This window comes from Diabrotica virgifera, chromosome 7 (genome assembly GCF_917563875.1).
Source record: "Diabrotica virgifera virgifera chromosome 7, PGI_DIABVI_V3a".
Lineage (NCBI taxonomy): Eukaryota > Metazoa > Arthropoda > Insecta > Coleoptera > Chrysomelidae > Diabrotica > Diabrotica virgifera.
This window is the reverse complement of record NC_065449.1, coordinates 30253918-30270895: the sequence shown is the minus strand read 5'-3', so window position 1 is coordinate 30270895 and position 16978 is coordinate 30253918. Positions and strand designations below refer to the sequence as shown.

Here is a 16978-nt window from a genome sequence, read left to right as displayed (position 1 = left end):
ATGCATGTGGATGTGAATGTTTGTTACGATAATTTTGAAAAAGCATTTGATAAAGTAAAACCAAAAAAATAGTCCAAATTCTAAAGACAAAAAGCATAGACAAATGGGGACTTAAGAGTAATACCTTTAGAACAAACCTTTATTGGAATCAATGAGTACAAATATTTAATAGATAACGAACTCAGGAATTGAAATCAGGAGAGGAGTTAGGAAGGGATATGTTATATCACCATTACTATACAATACAGAGTGTATAACGTATAAAGAGTCCACCTCGATATTTGGCAGTATTTATCAGATTTTAAGGAAATAAAAAACAGGTCAATTTTTGATCTAAAGGGGACACATTTTTATAGTAGATATATTTGTCATTTGTCAACCCCCTCCCTTCCACTTCCCCACCCCTTATTTTTAAATAGGGAATAGGGGTCGTATGATAGCTCATTTGAAAGGCTATTCAATTCTCTATTCAGTAATATTAACATTGACATAATAATTTACACAGGGTGTCCAAGAAAAATTATTGTATGTAATTTATTTAACTCAGAATACATTCTACTGCTGACAGAAAACAGAAAAAAATGTTTATTTGATAAATAAACATTGTTTGTTGCTTAAATTCAATATTCAACCTACCAAGAGGCAGATGGTTGGCAGCTTGAACATTGAAATTAAGCGAAAAGCAAAGTCTATTTATCAAAAAATATTTTTTCTCTTTTGTGACAGCAGTAGAATGTATTTTAAATTAAATAAATTACATACATTCTTCTTTTTGTGTCAATTAATTTAATTAAAATATTTTTTCTTGGACACCCTAAATAAATAATTATGTTAATGTTGATACTACTGAATAGAGAATCGAATAACCTTTCAAATGAGCTAGCACACGACCCCTATCCCCTATTTAAAAATAAGGGATGGGGGAAGTGGAAGGGGTTGACAAATGACAGATGTATGTATCGTAAAAATGTGTCCCCCTTAGATAAAAAATTGACCTGTTTTATATTTCCTTAAAATCTAATAAATACTGCCAAATATCGAGGTGAACTCTTTTGTTTGGCCCACTCTGTATATTGAATCCATTTTTGAAGAAGCGTTACTATCTGAAAGTGAAGGAATAATAATTATTAACGGAAGAACTATTAGCAATATAAGATATGCAGATGACACAACTCCAAGTACCGTCTACTAAACCAGACAAGCAGTTTCAGTGAAAAATATGGACTAAAAATGAACATAAGGAAGACTAAATATGTGATAATAACAAAGAAAATAAATGTATAAACAAACATACATCTGGGTATGTGGGGATGTACGGATAGAAAGTGTGGAAAAACAGAAATACTTCAGAAAGTAATGATCAAACAACAAAAATAAAGACCAGAAAAATAGATGCGTTGACTGGCTAATGTTATTACATTTAAACAGAAGTCAAACATATAATAAGTTCTAAAAGAAAAACATTATCTCATACCAATAATAATACTTTAGAACAATATCATGACAAACAAAAAAAAAAAAAGGAAAATAAAGAACTACATCAATTGTATTAACAAAGTTTATTATTGTTAAAATCTAGATATCGTTAAATGAAATAAAATAAACAGAATTATAAGTTACACTTTAAAAATAAAGTTAAAATAATTATAGGCACAAAAGACACTAATTATAATTTCTAAGCTCAATTACGACCGGTTTTGACCCAGAACTATTATACCATCTATCTTCATGGTATTTCTTGGGAGGCTCATATCCTCCTCTGTGATGGCTGCTTTTAGTGATCTTAGTCTCACTGGACTGTATAGTTTCCATACCTCGTCCATTGTGAGATGGTACAGTTCTTCCACTGAAACTCTTTGTAGTGTTTGTTACCGTTGGATTGTGCGGGTCGTCACTTCTGGTAGTAGTGTGATAAGTTTCCGAAAAATCTGTACTGGATGCACTACCTCTACGATATACGGAGTGATTTGGAGTAGAACTTACTATCTTAGTATCTCGTAGTCTAGTTGGAGGCTCGTAAATATCCCCATTGTAGCTTCTGCCGTTCTTATAGCTCTCGTTTTCTTCTAGGGTTTTAAATAGCTCTGGAGCCCCGTCTTTAAGGGAGGATAGAAACACTTTTTTATTTTCACTATGGTCACTTATACCGTTTCGGGCAAAACGGCTAGTGTAAGATTCTTCACTGATATCTTTGTGGCTTCGGTTAAGACTTGAAATTAATCCAGGACTTTTGAGCCCCACTGGTTGGTTGAGTACCGGATTTGACGCGTACATGCCTCCGTGTACGTTTAAGCTCTTGCTTCTGGACAGATTCGATTTGAAAGTTCGTTCTGGTTTGACAGGACCATCCAGATTCCTGGGAGATGACACTGTGTTGAAGATCGAAACGTTAATAATACTGTTCGATCTGTTCGTTAGCGGTCTCGGAGGGGCTTCTTTCGTCGGTGTGATGCTGACCGTTTACTAAACGGGATGTGGATTTACTAAATCTATCCAAGGGGCTCTGTTACCTTGACAGAGCGCAATGAAAAAAACATGAAAATAGTACAAATTTTAAAGACAAAAAATACACAATAGGGACTTTAAAAGAAGTATAAAGCTTTATTGGAATTAAGGAAGACAAATTCTAATAGATAACGAACCCAGTTCATAATTTAAATCAGGGTAGGAGTTAGACAGGAATGTATTATGTCTCATTTACTATTCAACGTATATAGCAAAGATTTTTGAAGAAGCTTTACTACCTGAGAGTGAAGGAATAATAATGAACGGAAGAGCTATTTTTTTTTCTTTCTCTATGGCCTTGGAATAGCCAATTAGCCAGATGAAAAGAGCTATTAAAACATAAGATATGCAGATTACACCATGATAATGACAAGTAATGTTGAACAACTAACTACTGCTAAACAAAACAAGTACTTTCTGTAAAAAATATGGACTAAAAATGAATATAAAAAACGATAATAATAAGAAAGAAAACAAATATACGAACAAAAATACATTTGGGCGACGTAGGTACTTACAGAAAGGGTTGAAAAATATAAATACCTGGGAACCAGGATTTCAATAAGTAATGATCAAACAACAAAAATAAGGGTAAATATACTGGGTGTCCCGAAAAGATTGGTAATAAATTATACCACACATTTTGGGGTTAAAAATAGTTCGACTGAACATAACTTACCTTAGTACAAATCTGGACCTCAGAGGTAAACTACACTATGTCGACATGGTTTTTTTAACAAGTTTTTTTAATCCACTTGTTTTATTAGTTGGATTATAGAAATTGATTATATATTATCATTAAAATATAGATGTATTGTCTATCAACCCATTATTTATTTATTTATTTATTTATATATATTTACGAGCAAAGCTCATTACAATAAAACATTACAGAAGATATGAAGAACTAACAAAATATTACAAATATACGTAAAATACAATAAGATACAATAAACACTACGACAATAAAGCAAGTCAAAAAGTAAAAACAACAGGTAAAGATATATAATCACAAGTTTAAAATATTCAAGAACATAAAACTAGAGGGTGCAATCCTTTAGCGTTTTTAAAAATCGCGAACTATCCGCAAAGAAATCCACACAATTGGAGCAAGCATTTGCCTGTCTAGAAACCCTCGAGATGAAAGAATTTGCAGTGAAGTTAGTTCTGCTGATGGGAGTATGAAACGTAGATCTTGAACGTGTGATTCTGGAGGGAATATGTAAACCTACTTCCTCAAGGAGCTCAGGGCAGTCGTGAATTGAATTTATAATATTATACAACATGTACATGTCCTTCTTTTTCCGTCTGCTTGATAAGGTGTCAATGTTAAGTTCTAGTTCAAGATCCATATAATTCCAGTTTCTACGGTTTGTTTTGAATGCGACGAACCTAAGGAATAGGTGCTGGATCCTTTCAATCTTACAGTTGTATGTCTCATAGGCGGGTGACCAGACGCAAGATGCATATTCCACGATTGGCCTCACCATTGCACAGTACAACAGTTTAAACGATCTCAACTGCCTAAAGTCTTGGGAGCATCTTTTAATAAAACCTAACAGTTGAAGCGATTTTGAGATGATATTGCTTATATGAATATTGAAAGATAGTCCAGAGTCAAGTGTAACTCCAAGATCTTTTATGGATGTGACTGTTGTGATATTTATATCACCTATTTTGTAAGTGAAAGAGATAGGACTTTTCGAACGCGTGAATGAAATGTGAAAACATTTGCAGGAGTTGAGAACCATGTCATTGTTGCTGCACCATTCATTCAACCGATTCAAATCGGTTGATTCAAATTATGACATATTCAGATTTTTATTAACCTTCTAAGTGCTCTAAACTTTGTTGCAAACACACGCTAAACACAGTTGCTCGAAATGACATAGTGTAGTTTACCTCCGAGGTCTAGAAATGTGCTCATAAAAAAGGTTACAGCCCTTTGAAGTTACAAAATTAAAATCGATTTTTTTCAATATATAGAAAACTATTAGAGATTTTTTATTGAAAATGGACATGTATCATTTTTATGGCAGGAACATTTTAAAACAAAATTACAATGAAGTTTGTCCACCCCATAAAAAATTTATGGGGGTTTTGTTCCCTTAAACCCCTCCAAACTTTTGTGTACGTTCCAGTTAATTCATTATTGTGGTACCATTAGTTAAACACAACGTTTGTAAAACTTTTTGCCTCTTAATATTTTTTCGATAAGCCAGTTTTTATCGAGATGCGACTTCTTTTTTAATATATTTACATAAAAATTTTATGGGGGCTTTGTTCCTTTAAACCCCCCAAATGTTTGTGTACGTTCCAATTAAACTATTATTGTGGTACCGTTAGTTAAACACAGTGTTTTTAAAACTTTTTTGCCTCTTAGTCTTTTTTTGACAAATCACCTTTTATCGAGATGTGGCTTCTTTTTCAAAATATACCTAAAAATGTAAATTATAAATTTTTCAGATTACTAACAGGTCTCTATAATCGTACTTAATAACCATATACAAATATGTGGTGGATTCGACAAATATTCAAAATATGTCGATAAATACTGGCTTATCGAAAAAGTACTAAGAGGCAAAAAAGTTTTAAAAATATTGTGTTTAACTAATGGTGCCACAATAATAATTTAATTGGAACGTACACAAAAGTTTGGGGGTTAAAAGGAACAAAACCCCCATAAAATCTTTATGGGGTGCACACATTTCACTTTATTTTTTTTAAGATGTTGCTGCTGCCATAACAGTGCCACACGTCCATTTTCAATAAAAAATCTCTAAGAGTTTTCGATATATGAAAAAAAAATCGATTTACATTTTGTAACTTCAAAGTGTTGTAACTTTTTTTGTGTGCACTATTGTATATAGGTAAGTGAGGTTCAATCAACCTATTTTTGACCCCAGAATCTGTGGTATAATTTATGACCAATCTTTTCGGGACACCCTGTAGAAATATCAAGAAATGCGTTTGTAAAAATAAAAAAAATATTATCAATGAAGACCTTAGATTAGAAATGAGAGTAAGAGTTCTGAGATGTTACGTGTTTTCGATACTACAATATGGACTTGAATGCTGGACATTGAAGCAAGATCACATAAATGAGATACTGTAATTTGAAATGTGGTGTTACAGAAGGATGCATAGAATAGCATAGACACAGAAGAAAACGAACACGGAAGTAGATGTATTGCGAGAAATGGGTAAAGAATACGAAATAATAAACACAATAAAAATAAGATAGTAAAATGTCAAGATTAATAACACAGGGAAAGCTAGGAGGAGGAAAATGTATAGTATAAAGGAGAATATAACGGTTGAAAAATGTATGCAGTTCAATACTGATGATGATATGCAACCTCCGTTTGGGATATCGCACATAAAAAAAGAAGAAGCATAGATGTGTTTAACTGGTGACTATTATTTTTGTTAAATATATGTCTCAAATATATTATATAAGAAGTTCTAAAAGAAAAACTTTATATCTTACAAAAAATAATACTTTAGTACAATATCCTGATAAACAAAGAAGGGAAAATAAAAAACTACATCAAAATTGTATTAACAAAGTTTATTATTGTTAAAATCTAGATATCGTTAAATGAAATAAAATAAACAAAATTATAAGTTACACTTTAAAAATAAAGTTAAAATAATTATAGGCACAAAAGACACTAATTATAATTTCTAACCTCAATTACGACCGGTTTTGACCCAGAACTATTATACCATCTATCTTCATGGTATTTCTTGGCCGGCTCATATCCTCCTCTGTGATGGCTGCTTTTAGTAATTTTAGTCTCACTGGACTGTATAGTTTCCATACCTCGTCCATTGTGAGATGGTACAGTTCTTCTACTGAAACTCTTTGTAGTATTTGTTACCGTTGGATTATGAGGGTCGTCACTTCTTGTAGTAGTGTGATAAGTTTCCGAAAAATCTGTACTAGATGCACTACCTCTACGATATACGGAGTGATTTGGAGTAGAACTTACTATCTTAGTATCTCGTAGTCTAGTTGGAGGCTCGTAAATATCCCCATTGTAGCTTCTGCCGTTCTTATAGCTCTCGTTTTCTTCTAGGGTTTTAAATAGCTCTGGAGCCCTGTCTTTAAGGGAGGATAGAAACACTTTTTTATTTTCACTATGGTCACTTATACCGTTTCGGGCAAAACGGCTAGTGTAAGATTCTTCACTGATATCTTTGTGGCTTCGGTTAAGACTTGAAATTAATCCAGGACTTTTGAGCCCCACTGGTTGGTTGAGTACCGGATTTGACGCGTACATGCCTCCGTGAACGTTTAAGCTCTTGCTTCTGGACAGATTCGATTTGAACGTGCGCTGGGGTTTGACAGGACCATCCAGCTTCCTGGGAGATGACACCGTGTTGATGATCGAAACGTTAATAGTACTGTTCGATCTGTTCGTTAGCGGTCTCGGAGGGGCCTCTTGTTTCGGCAGATGGCGCGGGAGTGTTTGAGAATTTCTTTCGTCGGTGTGATGCTGACCGTTCACTAAGCGGGATGTGGATTTACTAAATCTACCCAAGGTGCTCTGGGACCTGTAACATATATTATTTGCTTTAACCTACACAAAAATGTACAATATCGACTATTTTGTTAAAACAATTCCCACGTGTTTTTGTTGTTATTAACATTAGAAAATGAACCTGTCAGTCTTACTCAGTTGGTTAAACGGTGTGGGAGGTATTTAACTTATATGGTAAGGTATCTAGATTATCGATTGAATTTTTTTATGTTAATTGTTGCTGAGACCGTATTAACATTTATTGTTTTGTTTTAGAAAATTTATTCATAAATTAATGCGCAGAGTTACGTTGAAAGGAGATCAATTTTTTAGATAAACAATGACGTTTATTATTTAGTCGTATATGGTTGTAATCTTGTAAAACACGTAATTAAAGAGATAATTTGATTACTTGAATAGAAACGACTTTCACATTTTTTGTATGTGACGTTTAGAAAGATTAAAAACTCAAAGGTATATAATTGGTAAACACACATTTAATTCTCAATAAGCAACTAGAAATAAACAATTTTCTAATCTTAAAACTTATTGACCACTCACATAATCTGATGGACATTTTGAAATGCCCAATTTAAGACATATGCTTTGACATAAAAATGATCGAGAGTAAAGAGAAATAAAAATATTGTGAAAATTTGTAAAAGAGTAATTTTGAAATTGAGAAAATTAGGAGTTATTGTAGTCATCCTGACACAAACAAAAAACAAGGAAGAAAGATTAAAAAATCTTGTGCATTATGATCATTTCTATAGTGGTGTGACAAAAGACACGAGAGCCCGACAAGGAGAACTATCAATAATAATCCGTCAGAATTTGAGGATGATCATCACATCATGGGGAGGCAATCAGTTCCACACTGATAAAAGTTAACATGTACAGTGAAAAAATAACGATACCAGTAGTTTACGGAGTGAACGATGATGCTACTATCGCTATAAAAGATAAATTATAGCAAAAATTAATTGATGAATATGTGTATGTACTATACTTGGGGTTTTAAACGGATGAATTGTAAGAAAACACAAAATAAGACTATTGGGCTGTACGGAGACAATACTACACACGACAACGTCCTACGACTTATAAACATATGAGAACAAAATAACTCATATACAGTCGGAAAAATGAAAGAATACCCATGAACGAACATCTAAAACACGCTATATTTTCCTGTCACCGTGTCACACAAAAAATTGGCCAGCGCAAGTACATGTAATAATTATTATTACATGTACTAGACCAGTAAGGATCTGCGAAAAAACGTCTATTTTTGGATGTGAGAGGTGGCATTCGGATTTTTGCAGATAAAGTTAGGCGACACCTTCAGTAATAATAATTGACTTATGCTCCTTCTCAAATATGCCCGGAACATTAATAAAAAAATTAAAATATTTTCGAAAAACATCGATTTTTTTCTGTTTCTTTGCTTATAACTTTAAAACGATTCGTTTTGAAACAAAGTCGTAGAAAAATAAAATAAAGATAATTGAATTTTGTATGATATACGACTGGTAAAAAATGTCTTATGGTATTACCTTTTCTGCAATATAGCAATAAATACAAAATAAGGGGGCAAAATAAGTCTGTTGTTATTCAATATTTTTTAACCACTTTTGTGGCACTTAGAACCTTAGTAATTCGCTTAGGAAGTTATTTGTAATATACTTAAATCGTGTACCAAATTTCATTAAAATCGACCTAATAAATTTTGCATAATAAATTTGCAATCGAAATGTTTTTAAAAAAGTTCAAATTTTTTAAAATCTTTCTGAACAAAAAGTAGACCATTTAGAGGTTGGCTAATTTTTTTACATATAAAGAGGTGCTCTACCTATCTAATACACTTTACATAATTAAAATCGGATTATTTAAGGGGCCCCAGCAATGTTTTAAATTTATAAACAATTTTTGGCTTATAAACAAATAGCTTTGTTTAATAATAAAAAAATTAATTTTTAGCAATGCAAACAATTAAAACCGGTATAATTTGACTTAAACTTTCAAATACTGTCAGCAGAATTGCTATTTTATTTTTTAATCAAACGTTATTCGCGTTCAAAAACTGCAATTTCTCGATTTTTGGAAAGTTCCACCGCGTTTATCTCGAAAACTATGCATCCTACGAAAAAACTTGTAAGAACATTTTTTGCAATTCTTCAAGTTCTTTGTTTATAACAATCTTATCGACATCCGGATCAACTGTTACCCAAAAAATTCGTGTTCTACGGGTCAAAATACATAAAAAAAACTTGGGTAAGTCCATCTAAATAAAGGAGCCCGTAGCACCCCCTCCTGGCCACAGCACTAATTTGTTTATAAGCCAGAAAATTGTTTATAACTTTAAAACATTGCTGAGGCTGCTTAAATAATCCGATTTCAATTCTGTAAAGTGCATTAGATAGGTGGAGTACTTCTTTATATGTAAAAAAATTGACAAATCTTTGAATGTTCTGATTTTTGTTGTGCAAGATTTTAAAAAATTTTAATTTTTTAAAAAAAGTTTAGATTGCAAAATTATTATGCAAAATCTAGTAAGTCAATTTTAATGAAAATTGGTGTACGGTTTTAGCACATTACAAAAATTTTCTAAGCGAATTAGAAAGGTTCCAAGTGCACCCTAAGTGATGGAAAATCATTGAATAAAGACAGGTTTGTTTTGCCCCTTATTTTATATTTATTGCTATTTTGAAGCAAGAGTGATAAATTAAGACATTTTTAACCAATCGCATCTAATAGAAAATTTAATTATCTTTGTTTTGTTACTATAGGACTTTTTTCTAAAATGAATAGTTTTTAAGTTATAAGCAATAAAAGTAGAAAAAAAAAACGAAATTTTTTGAAATTTTTAAATATTTTATTTTTTTTTGTTAATGTTCCGGGCATATTTGGGAAGGAGCATAAATCAATTATTATTAACGAAGTTATCACCTAACTTTATCCGCAAAAATCTGAATGCCACCTCTCACATCCACCTAAAAACAGATCCTTCTGGTCTAGTACTTGCGCTGGGTAATTTTCTTTGTGACACGGTGACAGGAAAATACAGCGTGTTTTATATGCTCGTTCATGGGTATTCTTTCATTTTTCCGACTGTAAATGATTTTTACTAACAAAATGAGATGCAAATTTATACATGAACACAGAATACTAAATGCTTAAAATCTATAAGAGAATAGAGCTAAGATAAGACAAAAATCCCGGCTCATAATATGCGATGTTAGAGCACAGAACATGTTAAGGACCAAGCTGCGCTAGTGAACATTACTTACTATATGTAAATATTTGGATTCTTCCTAAATACATTCCAGGTAAATTAATAGAAGAATTGTTTTGTTATGTACCAAAGTTGAAGAACATAATGTGTAAAGAATTATATACCCATATGCAGTAGCTATGAAGCAATCGGACTATCCGAAGCAGGCAAACACAAAGGATTATTGGTGGGATTAGCAAATCGAAACTGAAATCGAAGATAATAGTCAAAAATACCCGAAATATATGTGTATCTTAATACAAAGAATATCAATGATATGGTCACATACAAATCATCCCAAGCGAGAATGAAACTAAAAATATCTAAGAAAAAGAACAAAAGTTGGGAAAAGACTTGCAATAAGATTAATACATACATAGGTGGTAGAATAAGCACCGAAGGCTGCCATGTAACAAAAGATGTCCGGAAAGAAAAAGATAGAAAAGCAAAATAAGACTATTTCATTAATTTGTCTACAAATTTGTTGTAGCTCTTCAATATGTAAGTGAGTTGACAATGAATATGCGCAGAATAATCCAGCACAAGTTATCGATGCTCGACGTACTCATACCAAAGAATAAAGTGTAACCTTGCTGTTACTGTAAAGTACTCTTTTGCCTCACGTCAATGTTCAAAGGAAAACTGCAATATGAATAACTATGCATCTATCTGCATAATAGATCGCCGGATTTCAATAGAAGTTAGCCACGATCTTATCCCTTAAGCCTTTCAAAGTACCTACTGAAAGATAAAATCAAGGAGAGTCAAATATATATTATGTGAAAACTGTGGGGTTTCTTCGGAAAATCTGTGTGAAAATTCAAATTTCTTTTGTAAAAAAATTGCATGTGCTGTGACAATAATCTCCCTAATGTCAATGTACGAATCGATTGAGAAGTATTTATTATATTTTCAAAAAATTTTGGCATGAGGCATTTGGCAAATTACATTTAAACATGTAATGTAGTAGGTCAGTGTCCGTGATGTTCATCTTAATGCCACTTGAAAGTTTATTAGTTTTCACGACAAGGAGCATGCAAAAAAGGCATAGCAGCAGGTCGTGAAGACGAAAAATTATACCTTGGAAAAGTTGCGGAAAACCAACCTGGTTAATTCTACATTTCTTTTTCTTTCTGCTCATCTCAGATGACATTTTCAGTACACAAAAAGGCACAAGCGGTAATGCAGCGGCTGAACAAAGAAAGAGAAGTACTAAATATCATAGAATGAAAAAAATTAGACTACTTTGCCCACGTGATGAGAAATACGAAATATCAAATGTTACATAATACCTATAATTATACAATGAAGGATAGAAGGAAAGTGCGGCGCCGGAGGCAGAAAAAAATCCTGGCTTAGGGACCTCTGCCAGTGGTATGGAGTGAGCATCACGACACTATTTAGGCCAGCTGTGGACAAAGTAAAGATATGCGACTAATTGCCAATGTTCTGGGAAGACAAAGCACTTAAAAAAAAGATAAAACCGTGGTTGAAGTTTGTATTGAAATCCGATGGTGCATAATAAGTAAGACACAGTTTTGTCTAAAAGGTAAGTTTCGTATTTTTTTGTTCGTATTATTCAATAGTAGAAATTGCGAATATAAGTGTCAGTAATAAAATACAACATTCATAACAAACTTTTATTGTTACTAAATCTGTAATAACAAAATTCATTTTATACACAATTATATAATTTAAGCATATATATTCACAATTTTATTACTTTTTAAATATTGGGAAAGGTGTTCATTCATAAAAATAAGGTGTGGCATTAACTCATTCAGTATTATTAGCACTACTACTTTTTTTAAAATACTACTTTTACTTTCAAATATTCTAGGAAATGCCGACAAAACTACAAGCAGTATGTATATTGTAGTAAGAGCAAGCTTAAAAATAGCAATTTTTTAAAAACATTTTTTTTGATGCCATGCAATGACGATTTTGAAGTTCTTAAACCTTGAAGTTGAAGTTCCATTGTATTCAGATGTTGGCCATAATCATGTTTTCAATTTTTTTGAAACCTCATTTATATCGGTTGCTGCACGAAATAAATCTTTTACTGTGGAAAGCACGATTGCCTGGTAGTCCAGAAAGCCACTGCGCATCCGCTAGGAAAAATATTCTAATTCGGATTTTTTGCACAGTCTTATTCAAAAAGGACTCCTTTTAACAAATTTGCATGTTGCCAGGACCAAAACGTGGTCAAAAATTTTTTAAACGTTTTTTTTTGTTTTTTTCCTAAAATAATTTTTTTTGCATGGAAAAAAGTTTTTTTTAGGTTTTTTGGATCATTCCAAACAGAAAAGGTTTTTAGTAACTTTTCTCTAAAAATGATAGTTTTTGACATATAAGCGATTAAAAATTGAAAAATTGCGAAATCGGCCATTTTTAACCCTCAAAAACTATGTGAAAAACTGAAAATTTGAATGTTGCCAAGGTAGGTAGATATTCTTTAAACTGCAATTGATGAAATCCCGAAGAGTTTTTTGCAATACAATATTCAAAACTCCTTTGTTTTTTAATTGCTAATCAAGCGTGCGCGACACTATTTTCCACCTACAGTATGGTGCAAATGAAAGGAATAAATTCGTTATTTCGTAAACGGGCGACTTTAAGGAAAAATTCCGAAACAGGTCGATTTTTATTTTTAAGTTATGATATTGAGGCATATATGGTATACTAGTGACGTCATCCGTCTGGGCGTGATGACGTAATCGATGATTTTTTAAAATAAGAATAGGGGTCGTGTGGTAGCTCAATTGAAAGGTTCTTCAATTCTCTATTCAGTAATTTAAACATTTACATAATTATTTATACAGGGTGTCCTTCTACTTCTTTATTTGTCAAATAATTTAATTTAATAAACATTTTTTGGACACTCTGTATAAATAATTATGTAAATGTTTATATTACTGAATAGAGAATTGAAGAACCTTTCAAATGAGCTAGCACACGACCCCTATTCTCATTTAAAAAAATCATCGATTACGTCATCACGTCCAGATGGATGACGTCACTAGTATACCATATGTGCCACAATATCATAATTTAAAAATAAAAATCGACCTGTTTCGTGATTTTTCCTTAAAGACGCCTGTTTACGTAATAACGAATTTATTCCTTTCATTTGCACCATACTGTCGGTGGAAAATAGTGTCGCGCACGCTTGATTAACAATTAAAAAACAAAGGAGTTCTGAATATTGTATTGCAAAAAACTCTTCGGGATTTCATCAATCGAAGTTTAAAGAATATCTACCTACCTTGGCAACATTAAAATTTTCAGTTTTCACATAGTTTTTAAAGGTTAAAAATGTCCAATTTCGCAATTTTTCAATTTTTAATCGCTGATATGTCAAAAACTATCATTTTTAGAGAAAAGTCACTAAAGACCTTTTCTGTTTAGAATGATCCAAAAAATCTAAAAAAAACTTTTTCCATGCAAAAAAAATAATGTTAGGAAAAAAACAAAAAAAAACGTTTAAAAAATTTTTGACCACCTTTTGGTCTTGGCAACATGCAAATTTGTTAAAAGAAATCCTTTTTGAGTAAGATTGTGCAAAAAATCCGAATTAGAAAATTTTTCCTAGCGGATGCGCAGTGGCTTTCTGGACTATGGTAAGCACGTAGCCATGAAAGTTTCTTCCGGCCTATCCATTTTCTTCCCTCTAATTTTCCTTGTATTATAGGCGAAGTAGATGCTACTTAGGTCCTCTAATTGCATGGCAGAAGTATTTTGTTTTTCTTGTCTTTAAATTCATTATTTTCATTCTAAATTCATTATTTTAAGAACATCTTCATTGGAAGCGTTCGAAACCCATGATCCGTTGATAGCTCATATTCGAGTGCTTCTAATTAGGTGTTGTGGTTTTTAAAGTCAATTTCAACCATATAATAGGATATACCACATTTTAGAACCGTTTTGCAAATATGCATCAACAGGTTTTTGATACATAAAATTGGTTTCCAGGTCATAAGGCGGTATTTCGATCCTGGTTATTATCTCTTCATCAGATCACAATTTATATTAAACCAGAAGTATTTAAAATGCTTTACATATTCTATCTCCCCTCCATCAAGGGAAAGCAGACCTTGATCTATATTAATATTTCCAATTTCCATCCACTTTGTCTTTAAAATGTTAATTTTAAGGATTCTCTGAAAATTTGTTTCATTAATTATTTCTGGAGCAAATTTTCTGCAACAACGTCAGCGTACCTGATACTGTTGATTACTTCTCTATTTAGGGCCGGTACTTTATGCCTCGATTAACAGCCCGTTAGTTAACGGAGGTTTAATCGGGACCTCTTTAGGGTCTCGTGCCTTGTAATAAATGCAATTATAATTATTATTATACTTATTTTAATTATTATAATACTTGTAATACTGTAATTGCATTTATTACAACGCAAGAGAACCGAAAGAGGTCCCGATTAAACCTCCGTTAACTAACGGGCTGTTAATCGAGGCATAAAGTACCGGCCGCGGCCCTTAGTCTTGCTCCTCCTTGTCTGTCATCCAAAGCCTCCCTAAAGATTTCTTTAAAGTATAGATTAAAACGACAAAACACGACCCTATCGTACTCCACGTTTGATGGTACTTTTCCAGTACTACTATCTCCAATTTGGATAGATGCTACTTGATTATAATATTATTATAAGTATTTTAACAGTCTTATACTGCAGTGGTCGAGTCCCGCTGTCCGCAGGCAGTCAAAAAGTGTATGGTGTTATACTCCGTCGAATGCTTGTTCGAAGTTGACAAAACAACGATAAACGTCCTTTCGGAACTCAAAATATTTTTGTAAGAGCACGTACATAAAATAATAGTACCTCTCTAGTTCCTAGACCATTTCTAAGTCTAAATTGCTTATTACTGATTCTACTTTCGCATAGAAGGAATACCCGGTTTTGTGAAATTCGTAAAAGTATTTTAAGTATGTGGCTTATCAAACTGTTACGTAAGTCTAAAGTTGCTGCATTTGGTGGGCTTGCTTTCCCATTTGTTATAAAATATCTAATTGTTTAAAGTTTTTAGTAGTTGATTTAACAACAAGAAAATATGTGAAAAATCTTGCCTTTCCCAATGTTTAATATTTAAATAGTATCTATTAGGCCAAGCACATAAATATTTTGATATAGAAATTGGTAACTACAATATTTATACGGAATTCTATTGGAATAGGAATGGACTGAGACCCCGGAAACTCGGAAGAAGACATCAAAGAGTATGTCGAAAGATCAGTGTTGAGAAAAACAGAAAAAAATGGAATCTTAGTCTTACCTTTAATTGTACTAACCTCAGAAGTGGTTTTTTGAGTAATATTTAATTATTGTTTCTTGTCTTTGTTGTGAAAATTGAGTTGAACGAAAAAGGTAGTACCTATTATACAAACAGATAGATATTTTTATATACCAAAACTACAGTTTTTTCATGTTACACATGGATAGAGAAAAACAATGGAGAATTTGCACTATGTAAAATACCTAAAAAAGAAGATCGAAGGAAGAAGAGGAATGGGCAGGAAGAAAATGTCACGGCTCCGTAATGTCAAACAATGGACAGGACTAAGAAACATAAGAGACCTAATACATACTGCAAGAGATAGTGAAAAATGGTCAAACGTGATCGCGAACATCCATTAGTGGATTGCATAAGAAGAAGAAGAAGAAAATACCTAAAGCTTAGAAACACATGCAGCTATGTCGTGAATAATGATAAAAAGGCATTGATTGGTTTTTCGACACATATATGACTATATCTTCCATATTTTTGACATGATCAAAACTCCACCCTGAATATAATATCTACAATGATCTCATGGTATTTAAAAAACATTGTAACCACCAATTTTTGCAAAAATTAGGTCTTTTTTCAATTTTCGTGCCTGGCCTGGATTAAAATAAATAAAAAATAGAAGTGTTTCAGTATAATGTCAATTTGTGCAACAATATCTACATTAAAAAATACTGTTTTAATCTTTAGTGCCGTCACTACGCGTACATTTGACCCATATTTATGGCAGTTTTGCGTTAGTACAAAATGTTAGTTCGTTTAATCTAATCTAAAAAATTTAATAAAAATGCTAGCGTTGGTAACTATTTTCAGAACTAGTACAAAGGAAAACACCTATTTTGAGTCCAGAAAAGATACAAGAAATTAAAATCTGCAACACTTTTGAAGCGACATGTTTGATTATACAGAGTGTGCAAATAACAAACGAAATTTTATTCTTAATTTTGTTCCTGATAAAGTTTGTAAAAAACACAAACACAAATAGACATTTATTTTCAAATTGTACTTTTTTTAATGTTGTTCTGAAGCTATTTTCTTGTGGCATTTTTACAATTTTAACTATTTAGAATGGGAAATAAGCCACAATATTATTAAAAAATGATTTTTATTAACGTTTCGACGCCCAAATCGGGTGCCGTTGTCAAAATACAAAATACAGTATTTTGTATTTTGACAACGGCACCCGATTTGGGCGTCGAAACGTTAATAAAAATCATTTTTTAATAATATTGTGGCTTATTTCCCATTCTAAATAGTTAAAATTGTACTTTTTTTGTTGCACAGATATATTATAGTTATAAACGCATACATCTTTCATCGATTTTTTTTACATAAGACATCCCTGATATTTAATTGAAGAATTCTTTTCGGGGGTC

General features: G+C 32.2%; 1 protein-coding gene across 4 annotated transcripts in view; it reads right to left on the bottom strand.

The window, feature by feature from the left end:
* Positions 1–1544: 1544 nt before the first annotated feature.
* LOC114328063 (serine/arginine repetitive matrix protein 1) overlaps positions 1545–16978 on the bottom strand; it is a 404720-nt gene continuing 389286 nt past the window's right edge. For 3 of the 4 annotated variants that reach the window (XM_050656312.1, XM_050656313.1, XM_050656311.1), the window contains 2 exons: positions 6332–7065; positions 1545–1814 (listed from right to left, as the gene is read on the bottom strand). In XM_050656312.1, coding sequence (XP_050512269.1) covers positions 1663–1814; positions 6332–7065 — 886 coding nt within the window. In that variant the 3' untranslated portion in view covers positions 1545–1662. Of the gene's footprint in view, positions 1815–6061; positions 7066–16978 lie in introns of those variants that run through there. The other variant, XM_028276811.2, reaches the window with a different exon arrangement.